Raw genomic sequence first — 10,876 nt, 5'->3', positions numbered from 1 at the left:
AAAACGGACGAATTAGTACGAGTTGGTTGGACATCTCTATGGTTTCCTGCGGACGTCGATTTCGTTGTGCGTTTTCTTCTTGCCTGAAAAAACAGCCGACCCGACCCACCTCTAGTTTCTCCGCGAAAAGAAGTCTGAAGAACGAGCGCAGAAAATCCATATTGCTGACGCATCACCACACAGATTTGGGTAGCGCTCTGATTCTGGAGTAGTGCTTCTGATTTGGAAATGAATTTATCTCTCAGCATGACCACAAAGGAGATATATATCCCAGGTAATGTTACACTGTATAGTTACAGCATAGTAATATCAGTAGTTAAATCAAGCAACCTTAAGAAAGCATGGAACAGAGAAAGCTGGATGGTTTGCTTAGACGCAGACCATGGAGAAAATTACGCAAACGACTTCGTAAACGCTAAAAGCCATGCAAGAGAGAAACGTCTACTGGCGGGGTAAAAGTAGGATAGTTACACTCAGGTAAGCAGACAAAACTGAAGGCAAGAATTCTTTTTTTTTTTCTTTTGCAATCTCATATTCTATTTTAATATCTTTCCTATAATTTAAATCTCTTTACAAACCACTTAAAAAGATCATTTGATTTAGCAGCATTATGTTAGTTATTATTACAGCTGTTGTCTCTTAACCAGCTGTCAAGGAATCTTAGCAAAAAGGAGGTTGTCTCCAAATTATAACTTTCTGATGTTTGATGCCCTCAAAGGACGGCATCCCTATAATGCTTATTAATCGATACAGCATAAATAAACTTGATTTACTGCATTATTATTATTATTATTCATTATTATTATTCCATATCTCCTTTATTGCGGGCTTTATTAAAAAGAATGTTTAGGGAAGGAAAAATACAAATAAATAAAATCTATAACTTATATTCTTACTTATATTACTTATATTCTATGTATGTATTTTTACATTGCATTTAATTTGGCTTAACAAGATCACTTTAAACAATTAATTTTTCTCATTCGTTTGTTTTTTGTTTGTTTCGAGCTTTCGATTCTATTTCTTCTTACCTAAGGATAATACCATTTGGGCTCAAATGGCTAGACACAAATCTATCACTTCCTTGCCATTTGAACATTGAAAAAGGGTTCCCTAAAGATTAGCAACATCTTTTCGAACTGTTTCCGGTGCATGCTGTCATAGCACCGGATATGTGTAGCCTGCGAGCAAGCTTTCCGGGGTGCTCTGGCAGCGGGACGGGACAAGAGTTCCCCGGATGGCTTGATAGCAAGCTAGAATGTGTGGGTATGGCTGAACTTGTAGTTACGGCAGATGAAAACGGAACATTTCCAAAACGCTGACTGAATGACAGTAATTATTCAGTACTAATCGTGAGCGGTGCAAAACCGTACGGAATCGTGATGTCCATGCATATGTTAGATTACTGTGCAGTCTTTTGGGATAGCCTTGGAGCAGGCTATAAAACATACATAGGCCAGGTTAACTAAAGGTTTGTAGTGTGCACCTTGTATAATTGAAAGGCGATATATCGGAGCTGATTGACAGTGCACCATTAACCTGCAAAAATATCACGATTATTTTAAGGTGCTTTTATGCAACACAAGTTGTTTCTCGCGCTATAATTAAAATAAAATTTAGCCTTCAAAAGATTTCCAAATCATAACATCCTAATCAGAAAGTAATTCTCTCGAATTATAATGAAAACGAATAATGTAACGAGTTTAAGACGTCTTCTTGTCGTTATCCTCGGAATTTTGATCATCCGGAGTTGGGATCTCTTTTCCTTTGACCATCGGTACTTTGGAAGTTATCCTACATAAGAATGAAAACACATAGGCGTTTCAATCGATATTATTAGTTAAAAAGCGTATCTTATGGTTTTGACACTATTTTTATCACCATCAGCAGAAGCATCATCATCAACAACAACAACAACAACATTATCATAATAATCTTCCTCCTCCTCCTCATTATTATTTTTTCATTGTTATCATCTTCATCATTATCATAATCTTCATTATCATCATCATCATCATCATCATCATCATCATCATCATCAACATCATTATTATTATCATCATTATTTATGTTATTTGTCTTAGCGTGACTGGCAGAGTCGACACTTGCAGATGATAACAAGATGCCTGGAGAGCAAAGCGCAAACAAAAGTCTCCTGCGAGGAGTCGACTTGTTGCATTCCATTACAGTGTCGGGATGTTTACATCCTCTTCAAATGGACAAGCTAGGTAAAACGCAGGGCGGAGGGCTTAACGTCACGGCCGTTAAGAATCTTAGGCCTCTTCCACAACATGTATTTACAGATGGCTTTAAGAGTGAGTAAAAATATTGCTCCAGAATATAAAAACATGAAGGTTAAAAGCACTTACTTTCCAGTCATGTCTTCGATGGCTTGATTTATTTTCGCCATACACGAGTCAATCTCCCCCTGAAATTTAATGTCAAAGGTTCCAGCTTTAATTCTATAACAGAGCTTTATATCCAACTCCTTTGTTATAAAATCATCATCCCTGTTTTAATTCCTGATTCATTCAAGTTTAGAGATCAGTTAGCAGTATTCTTTATTTCGTGTTAAGTTGCACTCGAAATAAAAGTTGCAAAAGATTTAAATTTGTAGCCCTTAGAGGGATTTTCATTGGCAGAAAAAACGGCATGAACTGTCTTAATGACGTGAACAAGGGATACTAAAAAAGCCCTGTGCAAACAAACGTAAAATTTTTGTCCAACCCAACAGTGTTGGGAGTTGTTGTGTCCGTTTGCACGTAGATTAAAAATAAAAGGTTTCAAAGTTTGCGCAACAACATGTGGATGCAACAGGGTGTGCAACTGGGGACGCAACATAAAACATCCAACAATGTTGAGTCCATTTGCACGGGTCTTAGGCATTTTTTGAAGTAATCACATGCTAGTTTCTATGTTTAGTTTCTTTATCTTATTTAATCTTACTCCTAGCCTGTAGTATATTATTGGTTTGGGGGGAAAACGCGGGATTTCTAGAACTCTCTCTGATTTAATGTATGTCACGCAGACTCCTGCTACGAAGCTACTTGCCAGGCTAATTATCTAAGATCTATAGAATTTGCCGCATGGAACTAAATTCAGAAGATGACATCGCACCATTTATTTTTAACACTGAAGTGTAAAGAGTGATTACAGATTCAACTAGTACTTACATGGTATATGTCATAAACCTTAGGGACAGTAAAAGCTCCAACGAAGGCTGCAAAAATAACGACGCAAAAGGAAAAGGCCATAATTTTTTAAAGTAAGTATTAGTTAAGGTGTTAATGTCTTAATTGATTTCAAAAGAAAGGTCTTCCTTTGCAAAATACTTTTTCTCACTATATGCCTATCGTTGCCAATTCAGTTCAGTTGCAACCTTATTACCCCAAGATCTCGCAATATAGAAAAGTTGGGGTCGACATTGTTTTGATACAAACTTTGTCGCTTTTGTCGAGGAATGAACAGGGGACCCTGAGCACTTCCATATCTTAGATTAGTGTTCTGGCACTTTTTAAAAGTTGCTAGAAGAGCTCTTCGTTTCCCTGACCTCGTGATCAAAAGAAACGACGGGCTCTGGGAACGAGTATGAGTTACAAACTAAGGTAAAAGACGCGTAAGAATCGAGGGCGCGCGAGTACTAATCTTCGTATCTTTCGCTCGACTGACTAAGAAAAGAGAGAGACTGCTCGTAGTCTGCTTACCAATAAACGTGAGCGTTATTCCACTGAACCACTGTGCCACATAAGACAGAATGTACAGCACTATTAACAGCTGCAGGAATAACAGTAACAGTAAATGTACGTTCACATTTGGTTTTCAGTGCCCGGTTTTTTAGACGTTGAAGAGCACTATCCATGGATAAATCACTATCCACTGGTTTCCCTAACACTTATCTTCTGGATAGCGATTTATCCGGGGAATTACGCTATCCACCTTTCCATTAACTGGCCCAGGTCCATTACGATCACAAATCATGGTCATTAATACAGGCTTGAAGCTTTCCTATAGTCATTTATGTCAGTAGAATTTTACTCTTAGTTATTGACCTGTCTTGTTCATAAACCCAAATTGTAAACTCCCATACAACCTGCAACGACATAGAGTGGTTTTCGTTTGAGTGTCGTAAAACCAAAACCAAAGTAATTACTCTGGCCAATCACATAGGACACAGACAATACATTGAACCAATGAAAACTCGAAGTAATTACATGTGGCTGACGCAAAGCGCGGGAAAATGCATGCGGGCGCGTCACAATTGGCTTTGGTTTTACTTCTGATTGGATGAAAAGGTGGCGCGAATCTTTTAAGCCAATCGCATCGTGTAGAAAGTGCAAAACCAATTACTTTTCGACACTCAAATGAAAACTGCTCTAATAAACAATAAAATACAATATAATGATAAAAATATAAAATGGTGAAGTGATTTACGGTTGTTAGAGAGATCGCGGTCATTTTGAAAAGCGACTGGATCATGGATCGGGAGACAAAACGAACGAAAACTATTTCTTCGTGCGATTTGAAATGCTTTTGGAGAACTTGAGAGATTAGATATAAGGATTGGGAGGAAGAGAGAACTTCGAAATGAGGTTGAGAAAGTAGCTCTATGCAGTGACATTTAGTCTATATCCGCTCTACAGTGAACTCGTCTCAGGGCTATTGTTACCCTTTCCAGCGGAAGCCTTTGGGAACGAGATAATATTTACTCACGAGAGAAAATTGTCTTCTCTCAGTGAAGATAAAAGATGTAGATTAGTTTTTGTTTAAGTGTTTTAATCTGCTCTTCTAGAATAAGTGGCGGATCCGGAGGAGGGACCCGGGCCCCCCGGGGCCCCCTCTTATTTTTAGACCAAACTGAGGCCCAAAGGGCCGAGAAACTTTATTTGGAGACCGCCCCGCTCCTCTTTAATATCTAAGGGTCTGGATGGCCGGGGCCCCCTCCCCCGCTTATCTCAAGATCTGGATCCGGCACTGAGAATCATTTAAACTAAGCCTCAGTTCACAACTGAAGAATCGTATTCCTTCAGTAAAGTTTTCCTTTGACTATCCATCCACGCAAGCAAACCAATGTTTATCGTTTACCCTTTTTTAATTTAGTTCGTTTTCTGTCAGGAGCCCATTTCTGTTTAAAACGCCAGCAAGTTAGTCTTTTCAACCGCCAAATTTGCATGATAAACGTAGAATATCCGTCTATCTTCTACGTTACCTTGTGCTTAGTAGCTACAGCTCATGCCATCAATGAGCTGTTAACTTAGAATCTGAAACTTGAAAAAACTTAAACGCTTGAAAAATGCAATGGCGCCCTTATAGTCTAATTATGAAAAGCCTACCTTTAAAGATTCCGACAAGTCCTCAACCAAGAAAAGTCTTTTCAACTTTGATGTCAGACAAACAGCAATTTCAGCGACTTTTTCACCAACCTGGTCCGCCTAAGTTTCAAATTATAACCAGAAAAACAAACACGGATATCATCAGTAAAAATTATTTTCTTTGGTTACAAAGATTCGTTTCTCCAGTTAGCAGCAATCATGCTGGGCTCATTTAAACTGAAGTTGGGCTATATCAAATGAAGATAGACTAATGTGTTTCTGAGATTGGCAAGCTTGTTTTCGGGACGCCGTGATCGACCATTTTTGATGTCGGTGAATCGTGATGTACTGAGAAATGGTTCTCTGAATCGTGATTGAAGTGATCTCCGTCAAACCTTAACTGTCTAAAATCCTCGATTGTGTACACGCACATTGAAGATCAATTGATGAAATTAAATCGTTAATTTGGCCAAACGACCTTAATTTAATCCCCGAGGGTGGGGGTTACTTTAGGAATTTCTGGGTGGGGATGTGCTGCTGGGACCCTGGAACCCTTAACCTATACCAGAGCTAGTTCAGCTGAATTTTGCTACCCTATACTAGAGTAAACTCCCCAAATCTCCCAAATCCCCCCTATCCTAGAGTAGCTGTTTTTTAGAAACTAGGTCACTAGCACAGTAGTCTAGCCAAAACCAAACCTTATACCACAATCCCTAGTCTAGATAAAATCTTCAACCAGCTGATCAGTTTCCTGAAAAATGATACCCTATTCTAGACCCAAAAGCTCTGATTTATATACCCTATCCTAGAGTAAACTGCTTGAAAACCATACCCTTCACAGCGGCACATATCCATATAGCCCATATATGGCAGTACTCCCCAGGATTTAACTTCACTTTTGAGTCTTTTGATGTAACTTCACACTTCAGTGCGCTCAGACTCACCTACAGCTGGCTTCCCTTGGGAATTTATTGGTTCAAAAAACTCTAGTAATCTAATCAAAGCACTCTGTTTTACAAAATGGGACTAACGTAACGTTTTTGACAATTTGTTCGACCTCTATTTTTGAGAAGCTTGAAAACGTAAATATTTGTCAGGGGCGTATCCAGGATTTTTTTCAGAGGTACGCACAATTCTCCAAATCGCTTTCACCCCCTCCCACCCCCCCCCCCCCCCCCTCCCTTGGTACTCGAAAACCAGTTTGACGAGGGAATCACTCACCTCTAGAGCTTGCTCTAGCCGTACAAACGAGAAACCTCAAACCTCAAAACTGACGGCAAAGCACTACTCATGTGACTTCTTGACGTTCGCAGTTTGCTATAGCTGACCAAAAACCTCGATCTTGAGGTCTCTAATAATCTCCGTACCCAGTTCAGCTCTAGTAGACCCCTTGCACTAGTACAATTTTCGACAGAGACACTAGAAGCGATGTCACCTACCTTGTCTTTAGATACCTCAATATCTTTGGACAGGTACACTCTATGAGACAAAATGAGAAATGTCTTGCTTTAGCAATGTAAAAATCCTTTTAAGGTAGAATTCTGTCAATCGACATGTCACAGTGGCATTGAAAAAGCAACATAAGACATATCAAATAGTGAAAAACGACACAAAGATGGGTTTCGCTGAAACTACGACAGCGACTTAGACAACAACAAATACAATAGTGAAATATCCATACGGACATGGCTCCCGCTAAAAAACGCGAGACGATGCGTTTTGAAATTCAAACTAATAAGGACATACGTGGCCCTCTTCCCTACAAAAAGGGTCTCAAAATAGGTTTTGCCCTCTTTGAGTTTAGGCGTTGAAAATGATACATGTAAAAGAGGTAAGATGAATTCCCATGAATTAGAGTTATTTTCGTTTATTTCAGTAAAACTTCTTTTGGTTTCCTTGGCATTTTACTAAAGAAAATTAAATGTTTTTGTTACATTTGGAAACTTTTTGAAAGCAATATACATATTTATCTCGACTTTTTTAATAAGTTATGTGTTAAGCAAGTCATACTTAAGAGGATGTTCAAATTCGCTCTTCAAGAAAGCAGATCTTGCAGTCAGCAGAAGTCGCAAGGCCAGCATGGGAGCGAGGCAAATTAAAGCAGTATTGGTGATGACGCTGACCACACTAAACTGTGTAAGACAAACCAAAAGTACGAAGCCGCTGACAAACACAACGGCCGACACTTTGACATCCCGCCACAAAAGAATGTCCTTCACGTCCATGCCAAAGTGAAGTTAATCTGAAAAAAAGTATAAATAACTTAAAATTCACTCGTCTACAAAACAAAAAAAGTTAAACGGCAATGCCAGAAACCAGTCTTCCTTCACTCTTGCCATTTTCCCTTATTTTTTAGATTTCGTAAAATATATGAAGCGAGATTTTTTGGGCTGCGACATGTTTTCAAAATTTTATTGCAATCCCGTTAGCAGAAAAACTCCCATAATCCATCCCAGGTCCATGTCAGGCATTTTGACGAACCAGTTTATTTGAGACGCATTTTGGAACAGTTTTTCCCTCCAAAATGGATGCTCCGCTCTCTATTAGAGTATAAGATGTAAAAAAGGAAAACAAATTGTCATTAAAATATCAAAAATATCAATTCGAGGTCTCTAAATTTTGCTGTCTGGTTTGTGGGACTTGCAAGTTACTCTAACTTCGCACCAAAAATTGTTCTAGACTAAAAGAAAAAAACGGAAACTGGTAGATGTAGACGCCGTGACACGACAACATGTAAGTTTCCAGCTCGGAGGCCTATGGACTATTAGAAGTGAAAGGTTAAATCTCCCAAACATTAATGGCATTTACCTTAGCATAAAAAAAAGTGAATGAAAGATGTAGTTATCTTATGTTAATATTTCATATGTGTCACCTCTAACGCAGGGCACAACAAGCCTGCAATTTCGTTCATTCTCGAGTCAATGAGCATGATATGGCTGGCAAGTTGGCAGCCATTAATTATCCAACCCTCATTGAAAATGGAAAACAGAAGCGGCGACTGAAAACAATCTTTTCTTTTTTTGAGAAAAACTGAGTTTCCTTTGTAAAATAAAAGTAAGTGTACAATGATTAGCTTTAAGGCGGGTAGAAGGTCTTTAAGTCTTATTGGTAGACCACAGAGTGACAACTATGGCTATCAATAATTGGGAGATATTTTCTTGTCTTGGCAAAATTAAATTCCAGTTCTTTTATGAAGGGAAAAGGTCTCTTCAAGATTGACAGGGAAACCACTGTTGTCAAATAAAGGTCGTGAATAATTGGAAACTCTTTTACGGACAAATTTAATACAATCAATCGGTTGGTTTGAACTGAAAGTTGTATTGTTTTTTGCAGTGGATCTCGGATGTGGTCCACATTTCAAAGAACATATGATCAAAAAACATGGACTAAAGAAACCATGATAGTATTATATTGGCAGGAGTTATGACGTCCTTAGACAGTTATCGAATATCTTTTTTTCTTCATGTTGAAGCCACATTGTTTTCGTAGGCCCATTTTTTTTTTTTCATTAATTGCCAAAGTTGCATTCGGAGAAAGGGATTTTTTAAAATTTGGTGGCACAGGGGTAGCAAAAGTATCACTAAATGATTAAATATTCCTTAACGGAGTGTGTACTGTTTACAGTTTTTGTTCTGAATACAGCTATTATTGTAAACTGAATCTCAACTCAGGTTTAAATTAAGGAAGCATCAGGATTTAAGGATATAAACCTTATACAACGCTGTGGCATTTGAAATTGATTTTTTTGTGTGATAATGGTTACAAAATAACACTTATTCCGTCGAATCATTTCAGACGCCAAAATATCACCCTGCTCAAGCGCTGCGAATATAACAATTTTCCCGCAGACCGAGCAGTATGTCTCCATATATGAAGAAATAAATGACCTTTAATTTTCAGCAAAATAAGTGTATAAGAATACAAATTTGTGAAAAGATGTCAAAATGTCTTAAGTCTTTTCTGATGATTTTTGAAATGAATATAGTCAAAGATCGAGTAAATACAAAGCTTTCGCTTGGCCGTATATTGATCACACCCAATGTAATTTGCATTACGACAAACTTCAAGGAAAAAGTATATGTCTTCTGTAGGCACAGACAAAGCATACACTCGCTCGATTTGATGCTCGAACTTTTTGAAGCGTAGAGGCTATGAATATTACTTAACAGAGCAAGCTAAATTTTACCTCAACGAAATCTTTAATGTGACAACGATCAAAGTGATCGGGAGAGCTACGTTCATAAATAAAAAACACACTCAATAATGAAATGCTAGTTAAAGTGTGAAACAAAAAATGCGACAACTGTACATGCAATGGAAGCCTAAACGCCATGATTTATCGCAAGAATTCTGTTGTCAAGGCCTTACCTCAAAGCTTCTGCTCCCTCAGCCTATCTTAAGACAGCAACTGAGTATGGATTACTCAAAACAGTTTTTTTTCTGCACAATATAAAAGCGAGACAGTGGCAGCTGACATTAGAAACATTAAATATTCAAAAAGAGCCCCTATTCTGAAAGGCTGCGGTAACGTAATTACTATCGAAAACAGCTTTTCAAAAAGTTGACGCGAAGTCATACAATTGGGCCTCATTCGTTAGCAAATACAAACTATCGCGCAAAAATGGAAATTGCAGACAGGAAATAAGAAAATTAAAAACTAGCAGAATTCAAGCTACTCAGCAAGATTTTCTTGCAAAAAAATGTCTTAATTACGCTCAAATCTGAAAACTTTATTATCGTAGCTTTGGAGTCTCAAAAAAAATAAATAAATAAAAAATAAACAAAACTTAACAATCTAACAATAGTCCAGGGTAAATGGTGACAAATTTCGTGAGGCAATGAGGTAAAGGTGTACCTTTTGCTTGCTTTAACCGTTTAAAGAGAGCAGGAGAGTCACGTAGCCTTTTTGCATACAAATTTTATTTTCTGAAACTACACCTTCTAACAACTTTGTGGACGAGACAACTTTGATTTCTTTATCACTAAAAGTGACAGGATCTACAGTGCAACCTGAATCATAAGAAAATCATAATCTCAGTTCTTTACCTGTGTAACTGACTTCTTTGTCGTCGCTTATACCTCTGTATGGCTAGATACTTACATAGTATTCAATGGAGCCTAAACCAATTGTGGAATTGCACCAGTGTGTAAAAGACTTCTTTGTCGTCGTCGTTGAGATCCATGGTGTAAAACGTGGTGGATTCTTTGTTGTCAGACCCAACACCAGCAAGATATTGTTTATTTACAAAGCGATGTTCTCCATGATTTAATGTCATGGGTGTCTAATGTCCGGTTCATATGGAGAAAAGTTGTCCTGAAAGAAGGTTCACTCGCCTACCAGAGCTACCCTGAGTGAGCCAACTTTTCATACGTTCCCTTACAAAACGTGGCGAATCGTGAGTACATGCCGAAATAAACCGGTGGCTCGGCGAGTAGGGTGACTCGTCTAGTTGAGTCATTATTTTGCAATTGTGGGGTCACCCTCCTGGCCGTTCCAAGGTTCGTTGCTTGTGATCGTGATTATGATTGACGGCAGCGAAAAACGCAATAGACCTTTTTACCGATAC

At 38.2% G+C, this 10,876-nt stretch overlaps 1 protein-coding gene across 1 annotated transcript; it reads right to left on the bottom strand.

Moving 5' to 3' along the window:
* Window positions 1-504: 504 nt before the first annotated feature.
* On the bottom strand, window positions 505-9,800 carry LOC140921137 (reticulon-1-A-like). Its single transcript, XM_073371101.1, has 8 exons — window positions 9,678-9,800; window positions 7,320-7,551; window positions 6,749-6,788; window positions 5,331-5,429; window positions 3,705-3,774; window positions 3,174-3,220; window positions 2,370-2,428; window positions 505-1,794 (listed from the first exon to the last, which is right to left on the bottom strand). The coding sequence occupies exons 2-8, from the start codon at window positions 7,532-7,534 to the stop codon at window positions 1,704-1,706; spliced, it is 621 nt and encodes a 206-aa protein (XP_073227202.1). The 5' UTR covers window positions 7,535-7,551; window positions 9,678-9,800; the 3' UTR covers window positions 505-1,703.
* Window positions 9,801-10,876: the final 1,076 nt, after the last annotated feature.

This window comes from Porites lutea, chromosome 12, assembly GCF_958299795.1.
Source record: "Porites lutea chromosome 12, jaPorLute2.1, whole genome shotgun sequence".
Lineage (NCBI taxonomy): Eukaryota > Metazoa > Cnidaria > Anthozoa > Scleractinia > Poritidae > Porites > Porites lutea.
Note: the sequence above shows the minus strand (reverse complement) of the source record. Positions and strands in the feature narration are given on the sequence as shown.

Excerpts from the sequence above, each read along its gene's own strand:
- LOC140921137 (XM_073371101.1), bottom strand. The coding sequence starts at position 7,534 with ATGGACGTGAAGGACATTCTTTTGTGGCGGGATGTCAAAGTGTCGGCC. Across the intron at positions 3,775-5,330 it reads ACTTGTCGGAATCTTTAAAG|CTGTTAATAGTGCTGTACAT; the intron begins GTAGGCTTTTCA and ends TTATTCCTGCAG. Across the intron at positions 1,795-2,369 it reads ATCGAAGACATGACTGGAAA|GATAACTTCCAAAGTACCGA; the intron begins GTAAGTGCTTTT and ends ATTCTTATGTAG.